Genomic DNA, 13,882 nt, shown 5'->3' with positions numbered 1-13,882 from the left:
CACAGAACTGAAGGCTGAGGCTGAGGAAGGCCAGCAGTGCAGCCAGGGCCAGCAGCAGCAAGAAGCGATTGCGGAAAAGCATTATTATTTGTTCTACTTTCTCTTCATGATTTCACCTCAAATCAGGAACCAGTCCTGTGAATAAAACAGAGGCAACAAACAAGTTCAGGGTGGAAAACTAAGTTTGTCAACTGCAAATAATCCAGTTAGCCCAGTCCCCTGGCAGGAGGCAGGAATCCTTAACTGTATAACAATCGCACACCCTGTGAGTCTTTGTCCCCAGATAAGCCCAAAAGAGAACGCTCCCACTGAGTCAATAAGAGGAAACCAGCTCGTGAATATGCAGTTCATCTGGAATCAACAGGGAATGAGATAAGTATTTTACATGCATGACATTTCCAAAGAAAAACATAAAGATATTTATTGAGCATTTACAATCTGCCAGACAACAGTCTTCACATGGACCCCACTATATATCACTTCCAACCTTTAAATCTTCAACTTTTTTTGGTGAATGAACCTTTGCTAAGATGACTTTGGTCTTCTTTAATTGTAATCACTAATCTGAATATTGATCATTGTAAGGTGGCCCATAGCAATCAATGCTTTCAGGGATGGCTGGAAGGTGCTAGAAGAATTGCTCCTACTCTAACCAGACCTTTCTGCTAATTAAAGGCCTCGCTCATTCTGGATGATTGAGCTTATTTCAGTTGCATCCATAGATATTCCTACAGCCTCATCCTGCTCACTCTAATTCTTTCTGATCACATTGGAATGGTGCAAAAGGACTTTAAAAATGCTGAACGCAACCCTAAATGCCGCATCTATGAAAAAAGCAAAGAGTGGAGGTACTATCCTATCAGTCTTACCTATTAGTTTTATTTCCTAGTTCTCTTTAGGGTTTCAAGTAGAACTTAAAAATCAGTCTCTTTAGAAAAGGTTCTTAAACTGCAGTAAGATAATAACAATTATTTCAGACTCGAATCTTTCCCAGGCTCTGATAGACAAAGTCAGATAGAAGCTCATCTGCTAGTGTAGTGAGGGTTGCCCAACTCTGTGAATGTACTGGAGGACACTGGATTGCAAATCTGGCATCAAATGTATCACAGAAATTTGGAGCAGGAGGCAGAGCCCTACAGCCCCTCGTTTCCCAGTCTTTCTCCATGGTTCCTGCATGGGCATTTGAAAACCATTTCTTTAATAGGGCACTGCCAGACCTTCTATCAAAACAGAATACAGTATTTGGTAAAAGATTGATGAAAATATACTTGCTTCTCACAACTGACTCTGTATGGCCAGCAACTGGGATCTCTTATAAACCAACAGATTCCAGTTTTATACCTTTAAATGAGAACTACTTCTGTCACTGCCTCTGACCCAAGGATCAGTGTGCCAGCGTCACAGACTGATCTGCATTTCCTCCTGGGGACACTCCCCACACCAGGCCCGAGAGAAGACTCATCGACCTCAGAAGATGTCTGGAATTTCTGGGAAAAATAGATTCTAACCTGGCTGATCCTGCCAGGGATTGCATGTACTTGGGACCCCCTGAAATGCTTTCTGTTTCTGAAATTTTAGCTTGTTTTAACCACACCTTGAGGGCACTGGAAAGGACACACACAGATCTTGAAGGGAGGTCAGCAGAATCTATGCTTTGTAAAGGGGTGAGTCCTGGACTTCTGAGTTGAACCTCAAGGAGGCCAAGGCCACAGTCACAGAGCATGGCTCATCTGAGCAGTTTCCCCCTGTAGTGACAGTGCACCCTTGATACTAACAAACCCCAATACAAGATAGAAAATGTCCAACCTGGTGGCTCTGGCCTCCAATCCAGCCCAGTGAGTTCCTTGCCTGATGGTTCAGCAGCAAACCAAAAGAAAACAACCTAAGTTACATCAAAGTCTCTGCCCCCTTCCCAGAACAGACTTTTCTGCTTGGCCAACATCGCAGAGGATAAACATGGATGCAACAATGGTCACTTCCAAACCCTGGCCTCAGTGTTTTCAAAACATACTGAAGTGGAATGCTAATGCATTTTCTTGACTGCCTTCCCACCCTGGGGCAGGAGGAGCCCCTCAAGCAGGAGCTGAGGGCTCCTAACTGCTTATGTCATCCATTTCCTTGGACTCCCACTCACTGAGCAGAGCTCGAGCAGCTGCCATGTGGGCCCCTGACACTCCCCAGCTTACACTCTGCAGGGTGGTGTTGCAGCTCCAGTGTGCAGGCAGAACACTGAAAATCAGGGGAAGGACCTGGGATATAGCTCAGTGGCTTTGTGCCTGGCTGGCAAGCTTGAGGCCCTGAGTTCAATTCTTGGTACAAAACAAACAAAAAAAGGAAATCAGGGGCACAAGCTTACGTGGTGGTGCCAGGATGCAAAATGAGATCTCTGGGCCTCTAGAGTTCCACACGTCCACCCAGTGATTCCACTCCCAACCTGTCAATCAGCACAGAACAAGTTCACTTCTCAGACACTCCTGCCTCCATAGCCTATGCTCCTACAAACACCACAGGCCTCAGAGTGGCTCAGCACCTCCATCATTCCCAATAGGACCTATACCATCAACAGCCCCTTTAGACAGTGATCCTTTTAATTTGGGAGGTGAGTAGGTAGACAGAAGAGTATAGATGATGGAGAAGGTTCAGAGCAAATTTGTTTAGTGTTTCTACATTTCCAACAACAAACATGTTGGGTGTTTCTTCATGGTTTCCTCCACCACCTTTCCCGGAGGCTGAGGCCCTCTGTGAACATTCTCTATGTCCTTTCCATAAACATCTCCCAGAGTTCCTGCCTGGGAGATGGCCTCTGGGGTCTTTCCAAGTTCTCCCGTGACAAGGGTCATGCTAGAAGCAGTCCTACTGCTTCATGATGCCACGTCTTATGGGACTGTGTTGGCAGCCAGGTGCAGAGAAACCCACAGTGCTATGGGTTCAAACATATCACAGGCTCAGTGATTTAGGCCAATTACTTGGCCTCCCCGAATCTGTTTCCTCATCTGGAAGTTTGGGCTAATTACCTCAGGATGTTGTCACAACCAAACTCAAGCCAAGTATAATCCCAGTACACAAGAGGCTTTCCACAGATAATGGTCATTGCTAGCTTTCTTTTCTGTTCACTTTTTATTGTTTCCCAGGAGGAATCCTGGGTAACAGGGTTTAAGATGGAGGGTTTTTTTTGGTTTGTTTGGTTTTTTTTTTTTTTGAGATAGGGTCTCACTTTGTAGTGCAGGCAGGCCTGGAACTTACTATGTAGCCCACACTGGCCTTGAATTCATGATGATCTGCCTGAGCCTCTCAAGTGCTGGGATTACAGGTGTGCACCACCACTCAGATGGAGTTTCTTGAGAAGTTTTTTTTGGCTCCTCTGGGTATATAAGCATGCAACATTCACGTGTTCTCGTCCACATCCCTCCCTCTGCAGCTCTGGCTCACATCCTGTCTTTGGGCCTTTCACCCTAGGCCTGGGAAGTCACTGGTCCCTGATTACTACCTCTACGTGGGGTCCTGGGTTTGGATGTAGGAGGGGCAGGCCTTTCTTGTGCAGCTGGTCCATACCTGGCCCTTCAGCAACTTTCTTCTTGTAGCTCCTTAGGGGATTTCCCATCTCAGAGGCTGGCAGGTGAGGCCACCAGAACAGAACAGCTACCAGAATAGCTCCGCTGAGGCCACCAAACAGCTATGCTGATTTCCTATGGTTTTAGCTGACACTGCCTTTTCATACAGGGATTAACCGTAATGTAGTTCAGCGTTGCCCTTGGATTGGACATCAGATGGAAACAACTGCTCCTTATTGGGTTAAACTTCAGGCTTCTATAGCATGGTGGGATTTGTTGCAGTAATGGCCTCCAATTTGCTCCCACTTTTCTGCATCCATACCCTCATATTATAGTCTCTTCCCACACCAACTCTCAGTCTGCACAAGGGATTTGTTTTGCACAATGGAAGGATAGCACATGTGTTGTAAGGAGAGGCTTAAAATGTACTTAGGTATGAAGCTTGTCTTTCTTTGTTACTTTTGGAACACTGAGACCACCGCGTAAGGATGCCCAGGTTCCTTTACTGGAGGATGAAAAAACCATGTAGAGCATAGGCAAGCAGTTCCTGCCCATGCTGTCTTCAAACAGCCAGTCTACCAGTCATCAAACATGTGAGTGAGGCCACCCTAGACCATTAGGCTCCAGCTAAGCCACCAGCTGATTGCTATCAGTAGAGTCTGCCCAGACTAAAAGAATCACATGGCCGACCTAGGAAATGCAAGCAAATATAATGGTTGTTGTTTTAAACCAATAAGTTTTGGGAGCTTGATACAAAGCAAAAGCCAACTGATACAATAAAGAGAAAATGCTTTGCATCTTTACCAGGAAATTCAAAGCCAGGATCTAGACTTCCATAATCACATTTGCAGGCATTGCATGCAAATCTCTACCTTGTCACCATTCTTTAATATGCTTAGTGCTTTTTGGGAAAGAGGCTATATTTAGTCCAGATGTAAAACACTGAGGGTATGTTGGGTTAACCAGATGGCTAGGATCATACAATTGCTTTACTGCTTAGTCTTTGGACTCTTGTCATCTATGCCCATCTAAGGCTTTTTATTGACGAACAGTGGGGACATCCAATGTTTCACCTTGATACTTTCTGGGCTTTGGTACCTGTCTCCTTCTGAATTTTCCAGCACAGTCAGAGTCCCATTACTTTCACTTGTGCTGGTGACCAGCTTGGTGTGATTACAGCCCTAGGCATGTTATTCAACCCAGAGGGATACCAAACCCTGGGACAAACATGCCATCCTCTAGAGTCCATTTCACCAGAAGACATAGAAATGAAGGTCAGGCTTTTTTCTTAGTTTTTTTGTTTTTGGTACCAGGGATCGAACTCTGGACCTTGCACTTTCAAGGCAGGCAGCAGAACCACTGAGCTAAATCCTCGGCCCTGTTCTTAGTTTTAAAAAATGGCTATGTGGGCTGGGGCTGTAGCTCAGCGGCACAGTGTCTTCCTGGAAAGCATGAGATACTGAGTTTGAGCCCCAGTACCAAAAACAAAACAAAACAAAAAAAAGAAAAGAAAAAAAGGCTAAATAATGATGACAGAATCCAAAATTTGCTGGATTTGAAGAAGTTTATGTTTGCACTACAGGTAGGATCCCAAAGGGCAGGTGTGTGTGTGTGTGTGTATGTATGTGTGCGTGCTCACTTGTGCGTGTATGATTGTCCCATGCAGGAACCGGAATGCATGGTTCTGCCACTGTGGGTATTTCTCCACTGGGGACACTTCTTCAGAGGAAGGGACTGAAAGGAGCCCTAATGTAGTGGGAAGGATGAGGCTCCACAGACCCACAGATCTGTGTTCAATTCCCAGCTCTTCTGCTTGCTTTCTACGTGTTCTGCTGGCAAGTGACTGGCTTCTTATATTTGGGACTCAGGATCCTGATTTACAGAAGACTGGCAATAAGAGCATTGTCTTAGTAACTTTTCTCACTGCTGATGCAAAATACCTGACACCCAAAGTTAAAGGAGAAAGGTTTATTTAGTTCTACAGTTTGTAGAGGTTTCAGTCCATAGGTGTATGGCTCCAAGGCAGGGTGGCAAGGCAGAGGGCATTGCAGAAGAGAAAGTTCCTGGAAGGCAGAAGGCACAAGACAGCAAAAGTAAGTGATAAGTGATAAGCCACAAGCCACGACCACTGCTTTCTGTCCCTTATATCTTACCCAGGCTACCCGCCCTTAGGCTGGGTAGCACTCACACCTTTAATCCTAGCTTTATACCATGCATCAATCCCAGCATCACATCTCTGATCCCAGCAGCACAAATCCTAGATCTAGCCACCTCCAAAAAGCCCCACCTATGACTGCATGAGGCTTTAGGAGACACAGAAGACTTAGCAAGTATGAAAGAGCACAGGAGCAGATACTGCAATGGGCAGATTACCTGGACAGTCTAGAGATACACTGTACTCAGGCACTGGAGGAGTCACACAGACTCCTACGCCTATCTACACACAAAGATTTGCCTTTCCTCCTGAACTGTGGCTTCTGCTCCATGCTATGCTTCTTTTTGGCCACTGGCCACTTCTCTATTCACCGGCCCCATCCCCATTCCCATCCATCTGGGAAGGTGGCCAAATCTGCAGCCACATCTGTGGCTCCCCCAGGACAGCAGACTTTCTTTGGGGTTGACTCAACAGTGTCCTGCTTTGCCCTAGGTTTTCCAGCCTGGAACATCTGCCTGTTGGTCCCACCTCCAAAAGTCAGGGATTATTAGCCAACCACCTCTTTCCAGCTCTGTGGTCCACCTCCAGCCAGCCTTGGTTCTTCAGCGCTCCCCTTCTGGTCTGCAGTGCCGGGCAGGAAACTCATGTGGCCTTGCAGGAAGTCATGCAATCCTTGGGTTCCTGTCCTGTCATCATCCCAGGTGTCCCCACCTAGGAGCATTGTGCCTGCCCCTGGTGTCTATTGCAGCTCCTCCCAACACTCCTTCGTGTTATACCAGTCATGCCAGCCACAGCCAGGGCTTTGGGCCCAGAGCGAAGCCCCACAAACTGCTCACTCCCATCTCAGAAAATAAAATCTATGGGATGATTTGCTGCTTCCCTGGCAGGGTAGGGTGCCAGGGATTATGATTCCCACATCTCCTAATCCTCACTTATCTCTCAAATCTCATCACCTTCCATGAAAAAGGTGCTTGGCTCAACATGCATCATGACCAAACCCAGTTCCCAAAAAGTCTTCTGTGGAAATAGCTGTTCCATGTTCAAGCTGAACATATAACAGGTACTGTCATCAGCTGTCTACTTGGCACAGCTTTAGTCCCTGTGCTGAACCCACATGGTAAAAATATCTTAAACCTGGAAACAGAAGTAATACTTTGAATTTCTGATTAAGCAACAAACAAACAGAAAACCCTGCTAACCTAAATCAACCTTAATAAAATGACCAGTGAAAAGAAAGATTTTAGAATATAATTCTGAAGACAGCACAAGTTAATAAGCAGTTCCCATTACATTATGGAAAACACCATTTCTGAACTAAAAAGAAAAAGGAACATATTAAAGGCACTTTTACAAGCTACAAGTCCACCAATGGAGATTTCCAGGGCCCAGTGCTGGCCTATTTTTTTTTTTTTTATCTTGTAAGAACTGGAAATGCCACATCAGGCAACACCCTGGTCTCAGGGTCCCTTTCAAAGGATACAGAATTTAGGGTTTTAAGGATGACCATGGCTGCTTGAAAGAAACTGAGCAGTCAATTACCTTTCATTTGTGCAGTTAGAATACCATTCCCAGGAATAGAAAGATGGTATTAAAAAAACAAAATGCTTTATATATATTCTATGTGTTGATTTCTTTTGGTCATAATCATTTTGGCCTATGTAAATACAGCATTATAAAAAACCCTCATGCAATTATAACTATAAATATGAACTAAGCAAAGGTAAAAGCTACATCTTAATAGTGCTTTCTCTACAAGGTCACCTCAGAGTACAGTTTAATTGCAAAATCAAAGATGTTTGGATAAGAATAAATCAACCTTAAAAATCTGAAGATGGGTGGATTCCAGAGCCTCCTAGAAATCTCAGGTAGCAGGAAAGGTACCTGAGGTGCAGACACTGTGAGTGCACAGTGGTTATTTATGTTCCTAGGTTCTCCAGCTAATTAGTAGCCTGGGTTCTAAAAGTTGAAGCCAGTTGATTGACTGAGTTATTTCTTCATTCATCTGATTCAAATACTTCCCGAGAACCAAGAGGTATCAAGCACCATTCTAAGTGGTAAGGACACAGGATGTAGGATAGAAGACATGCTGTTTTGCTATCTTGAAGCTCACAGCTGAACTGTGCGAAAGTATTTATAGAAAAAAATGATATAAGACCTAGAATTTGCTTTAAAATGTTTTTGGAGGGACAATGAGGAGAATGAGTGGAACAAGAGAAGCAAAATGCAGCCAACTCCTAAAGCTTAGGGTTCTTTATATGATCCTTTCTGCTTCTGTGGATATCTAAAGTTCAAAGGTTTTATTTAAGAGTTTTATTTTTAAAATTTTAATTTTATTGGTACAATTTAGGTTTACATAATGATCACATTCATCATAGGGAATTTGTACCTGTTTATGATGTATCTTGATTCCTTTTCTCCCCTATTCCCCTCTCTTCCCTTCAATCCCTCTTCTCCTTCCTTATTTACAAAAGCCTCGTTTCCATTTTTTCCCTTTTCTCATTTTTTCCTTCCTTCCTTCCTTCCCTTCCTTCCTTCCTTCCTTCCTTCCTTTTTTCCCCTCTCCCCTCTCTAGTTTCCCCTTCCTTTTGAACAATTTTTTCTTATTTCATATTGTCTGTTATACATTTTGGTCCCTATTTACATTTTCAGTTTTTTTATACCAGAGAAACAATGTGATATTCATACATGTGTCCGATTTATTTCACTTAAGGGTATAGCTTCAAGGTGCATCCATTTAGCTAAAACTGTCCCAAGTTTGTCCTTCTTTATGGCTGCGTAATAATCCACTGTATAGAAAAACCACATCTTCTTTATTCATTCGTTGGTTGATAGGCATTTGGGTTGTTTCTAAGATTTAGCTACTACAAACTGTACTGCTATAAACATGAGTGTGCCTATATCGCTGTGGTGTGATGTTTTTAATTCTTTTGAGAAGATAACCAGAGAGGAATAGCTGGGCCAAATGGGACCTCTAATCCTAGTTGGGTTTTTTTATTGATTTTATTGGTACATTTTAGGTATACAATATGATGACATTCATCATTGGAAATTTGTACCTTTACATAATCTATTTTGATTCTTATTTTTTCCCCCTTCCCCTGCCCTCCCTTCCACCCCTCCACCCCTCCCTATTTAAAGAAGGGAATGGAATATGAGAAAATGAAAACAGGGAAACATAATTCTAGTTTTTTGTCTCCACACTGATTTCCACACTGATTGCACGAACCTACACTCCTACCAACAGTGGAGAAGGGTTCATTTTCCCCACAGCCCCACCAGCATTTGTTATTGGTTGATTTCTTGATAATAGCCATTTTTTGTGGAGTGAGATGGAATCTCATTGTTGCTTGAATTTACACCCCTTGAATGACCCAGTGATGTTGAACATTTTTTCATATATTTATTTGCTGTTTGTACTTCTTCATCTGAGAAGTGTGTTCATTTCATATTCCCACTTTTGGACTGGGCCTTTATTTTTGATGGGGTCTGATTTTTTTCAATTCTCTATAGGTTCTAGCTATTTTTCCTTGGTCTAAAGGTCCACTGGCTAGAATTTTTTCTCACTCTGTGGGTTGTCTTTTCACTCTGCTGGTGATTTCTTTTACAGAGCTAAAGCTTTTTAATAGGGTGAGAACCCTGTTGTTGATTCTCTTTTTTTTGGTACCGGGGATCGAACCTGGGTCCTTGCACTTACACAGCAGGCAGCGAAACCACTGAGCTAAATCCCTGGCCCTGTTGTTGATTCTTTGTATTATTTCCCGTGTGGTCTGGGTTTTGTTCATGAAGTCTTTGCCTACCCCTATGTCTTCAAGGGTTCTCCCTCTTCTCTCTTCTAGCAGATTTAGTGTTTCTGTTTTAATATTTAGATCTTTAATCCATTTTGATTTTAGTTTAGTGCATGGTGAGAGATATAGGTCTAGATTTAGTCTTCGGCATGTGGAATGCCAGTTTTTCCAGTACCATTTATAAAGAGGCTATCTTTCTTCCAGTGAGTGTGTTTGGCCCCTTTGTCAAAGCTAAGCTGGCTGAGTGTGTTTGGGGTTGCTTCTGTATCTTCTAGTCTGTTTCATTGATCTTTAGATCTGTTTTTTTTGCCAGTACCATACTGTTTTTAATCACAGTAGCTTTGTAGTATAATTTCAAGTCAGGGATTGTGATGCCCCCTGCATTTTTTAGAGTTTTAAAGAGTTAAAAACAATAACAACAACAACAACAACAAAAACGAGAAAATTTAGTCTGGTCAGCGAAGTAATGAGTAATTGGATCATGAGGCCACATGCAAGAGGGTCAGGGGAAGAGGCTGGGTTTGAGTTTCCTGGAAGCAGTGATGCCAAAATTCAGTCTTGAGGAGCAGAATAAATGAAGTTGGTGAATTTGGGATTGTGATTTGAAAAACAAACTGAATCAAAGGAGCAGCATTAAAGTTAGGCTTCACTGACTGCTATTGGCAGTGGTGGAGTGTTAAGTCCTCCCAACCAGGCAGAGAAGGGAGATGAGTCGGCCCAAGCACCACCCCATGGTGCCACATCTGGAGATTCACTGTGGCAGGGAAAGCCAGCTGCTCAGAGGCCCTACAAAGCCTGGCCCAGGATTCCTTGCCTGTGGCCTGACACCCACTGGCAGGCAGGCTGTAAAGGTCTCCCTCCTTCTACCCAGGCCATTTGACCCTCTGACCCCGAGCAGACCTATTATCACTGGGCCCAGACAACATTACCACTGATTCATACTGCTTCCCAGGAGCCCTCTTTAGGCACAAAGCCAACTAATCTGAAGGTCAGAGAAGGAGGAAGGGTCCAATCCCAGGGTCGGTGCCAGTAAGCAGTGCCAACTTGAGGGAGCCCCATTTGTGGGCTGACCCCCATTTCCTAGGGTCAGGCTTTATCTCTTCCCAGTGTCTGGCCACCTTTGGGAATACTGGGTGGGAGCAGGCCCACCCCTGGATCTCTCAGCAACAGTGACATCCAGCAGGCTGATTGGGAACCATGAAGGGTACCTCCCCTCTAACACTCTGCACTTTGCACCCAGCTTACCTTCCCAGGGTGCTGTCTCCCAGGAGCTCTCCTCCTGAAGAGGAGCTCATCTTATATTCTAGGGTAGTGAGGGTGATGTAACCCATGACACTGTCATGCCCAGACATTGGCTAGGGAAGAACCTGAGAACTGGTAGTTGTGCTGATGAATGCTGTGGATAGGTCTCCAATCAGGCCTTGGATAAAGGGTAGCTTGGGGCCCAGGTGCTTCACCCTGCTTTCAGGACCTGCTACAATCTGGCCACAGCCTCGAAGTCCTGCCTCATTCCCTCATTCTTCCCATGGGGGTAATTATATGCGCGAACTCAGGGGTCAGCTGGCTAGGTCTGGAACTCTGCTATACCCCTTAGTGAGTCAGTGTCCCATTATGAAATGGGAACGATCACAGGGTCTATCTCAAAGGTTGTGTAAGGGCTACTGGGGATAATATGTGCAAGGCACACAGCCCAGCACCTCGCTCCTAAAAAAGCTCTTATACGTGTCAGCAGTGATTTCTCTTATAGCTTAATGCCCATTAGTCATACGTGAGATGTGACCCTCCTTCTCCCCTATTGCTGCTCCCTGGCTCCCCTACTCTAGGAGTAGAATACCCACAGGCAACACCAGAGCAAGTCAGAGTTTGAAGAGTTTTTTTTTTTGTACCAGGGATCAAATTCAGGACCTTGCGCTTGCAAGGCAGGCAGTGACACCACTGAGCTAAATCCCTGGCCTTGAGTTTGAGGAGTTTTAAACACACCTGGTTCAAGTCCCTTGGTGATCTGAAGAAGACATGTTAGAAGTGGCACAAGGGCCTGGAGTTCACATTTGCACAGTGATACCCAGTGCTCTGCCTTTCTTGTGTTCTTCCTTTGCACTGTAGCAGATACCTTGTCACAGATGCCTCTAACTGTCCCAAGGGTGTATTCTTTCCTTCCTCTTACAAAGAGAACCTTTTGGGTTTGAGTGAGATACAGTACATGGTCACCCAGCTGGAGATAACGTTTCCCAGACTCCTTTGCAACTAGTTATGGACATACAATCAAATTCTGACCAATGAGTTGTGATTGATTCCAGATCAAAAGGATACCTTCTGTCTGGACCACCCTGATCTTTATTTTTTCCTCCCTTCCCATGCTCTGAAACCCTGCTATGATGAAGAGCCAGATCTACACTACTGTATATGGATGACAGAGAAAAATCCTGGATGACCGCAGGAGCAAGGCTACCCATCTCTGTGTTCAAGTATCAGCTCAAAGTGTTTTAGAAGAGAAAAATCAATTTCTAACCTTTTAAAGTTATTGTTTTACTTTCTGTTAAAGCAGCCAAACCAATATCCTACCTACAACTTGCCATTAACACTACAGAACAGTAGTCCCCTTTGTGGGAGGCTTCCTTCATAGGTGTGGTAAATAAGTATCCTCATTCTGAACTGCTTATGATGAAGCATAAACCTCATCCCTGACCAGCCCGACTGTCACTCTTACATGTGATAAAAATGGGTCATGATCATGGTAACCTTTACCCTTTGGGAACTTTGTTTTTATCTTGGATAATTCATGTACCCATGAAAGTGGCTTGTCTGTACATAACAGAAAGCCCTGGTTAACCCAAAGAGCCTTATCATCATTCTCGGGAATAAGTCACAGTGTTAGGACAGCAGCACAAGAGCTGGAATATCCAGTAACTCAAAGGCATCACTGGGAAGCCAAGGTCTTTCTATCTCCTTGTTCTCAGTAACCCCGTCTTTGTCCTGTCCCTAGCTGGCTTCTCAGTGTCTTAATGTGGCAACCATAATCCCAGGCATCACAACCATATCTGCTAGTGTGCAGAGGCAGAACGGCAAATCTTGTGGCTCTCTACTTGCCTAGAAGCAGGGAAGCCCTTTCCCGAAAGAAGTGCCTCCAACAGACAGAAGTGTGTCACATCCCAGTGTGCCACCAATCATTGGCACAGGGAATAGACTACAACAACTAGGTGAAACCAATCAGGATTCACTTCCAGACAGGGTCCCATGCAGGAAGGACAAGGGTGGAAGCCGGAACAGAATCAGGGTTCTATTAGGAACCAAGGAGCAAAGTGATTTCTGTGACCACCCAGAACTGGAGAAGATTTGACAACACACACAATTATTCTAAAAACTTATTCACAAACTCAGTCATTTGATGATGGTACTAGCATTTTTCAGATCTAGTAATCAAAGCACATACAGTCATAATTATATGGTTAAAAAATACCAGCGTGGGTTTGCTCAGTTATAATTCAGTAGTGACAAATAGCAGAGCAGGATCCTGCAGCCTGTATATGTTCTACTGACAAGAACTTTTATTCCACATTTTACATGTTTTTAAAATATGTAGCATGAATTATTTATCTGTGATTTATTTCCAAAAAAGATTTATGGCTGATGATCTCCAGACTTAGTATTTTTAAATCCATTAAATAGTAAAGATTTTTTTCCTTCATTTGTGAACTACACATTCCAACCACTCTTTCCTTTGAAGTGTGTTTTTCCAGGACAAAGTTGTCAAAGTGGTAGATGATTTTTCAAGGCCAGAACAGACCGAAGCAACTAATTCATCAGCCAGGATTTTTGCTTTTATGTATTCTTCAGTTATTTTTTCTGATATTTTGGAACAAGTTTGTGTTCCATCCAATTCTTCTACATTGCTCTTTCTTAAATTTTAGAAGTAGCTACATCTGAAACCGACATTCTTATTTTAGAATGTCAAGACCAACTCTAAGAACTTCAACAAAAAGGAGAACAGGCACTTGGCATGATTTATTCACCACAAAGCCACTTAAAAAATATAACTGTTTTTTTCAATTTTATTTTGCAAGCAAACTATGTCATTTAAAAGTTTCTTAAAATGTCAAGGAAAGCACAAGAGAATTAAATAGGCAGGCTGTAAAACTGGAAAGACAAGTGGTATGTGATGAAGACTTGCATGATAGAAGTCACATTTTTCAAGGCAAAAGAAGTCTGACAATCACAGATGTGCAATGTGAATCAGGCATACATGAAAGCACAGATTGTCAAGGCCTTCTGATACTTGTTTTTTGTTTGTTTGTTTCTTTTGGTAGTGGTGGTGGTATTGGGGAGTGAACTCAGGGCCTTCACACTGAACTATGTTCCCAGGGTTTTTTGTTTTGTTTTGTTTTAAATTGTGA

The 13,882-nt window shown here is 43.6% G+C and overlaps 1 protein-coding gene across 4 annotated transcripts in view; it reads right to left on the bottom strand.

The window, feature by feature from the left end:
- Pxylp1 (2-phosphoxylose phosphatase 1) overlaps window positions 1-13,882 on the bottom strand; it is an 82,281-nt gene that overhangs the window by 44,350 nt on the left and 24,049 nt on the right. For all 4 annotated transcript variants that reach the window (XM_004834348.3, XM_087186243.1, XM_087186242.1 and 1 more), the window contains one exon: window positions 4-135. In XM_004834348.3, the coding sequence (XP_004834405.1) occupies window positions 4-82 (79 nt within the window). In that variant the 5' untranslated portion in view covers window positions 83-135. Of the gene's footprint in view, window positions 1-3; window positions 136-13,882 lie in introns of those variants that run through there.

The sequence above is a fragment of the Heterocephalus glaber genome, unplaced genomic scaffold (genome assembly GCF_053883595.1).
Source record: "Heterocephalus glaber isolate CG9 unplaced genomic scaffold, H.glaber_assembly_v1.0 deba00001504, whole genome shotgun sequence".
In the NCBI taxonomy this organism is placed as follows: Eukaryota; Metazoa; Chordata; class Mammalia; order Rodentia; family Bathyergidae; genus Heterocephalus; species Heterocephalus glaber.
Note: the sequence above shows the minus strand (reverse complement) of the source record. Positions and strands in the feature narration are given on the sequence as shown.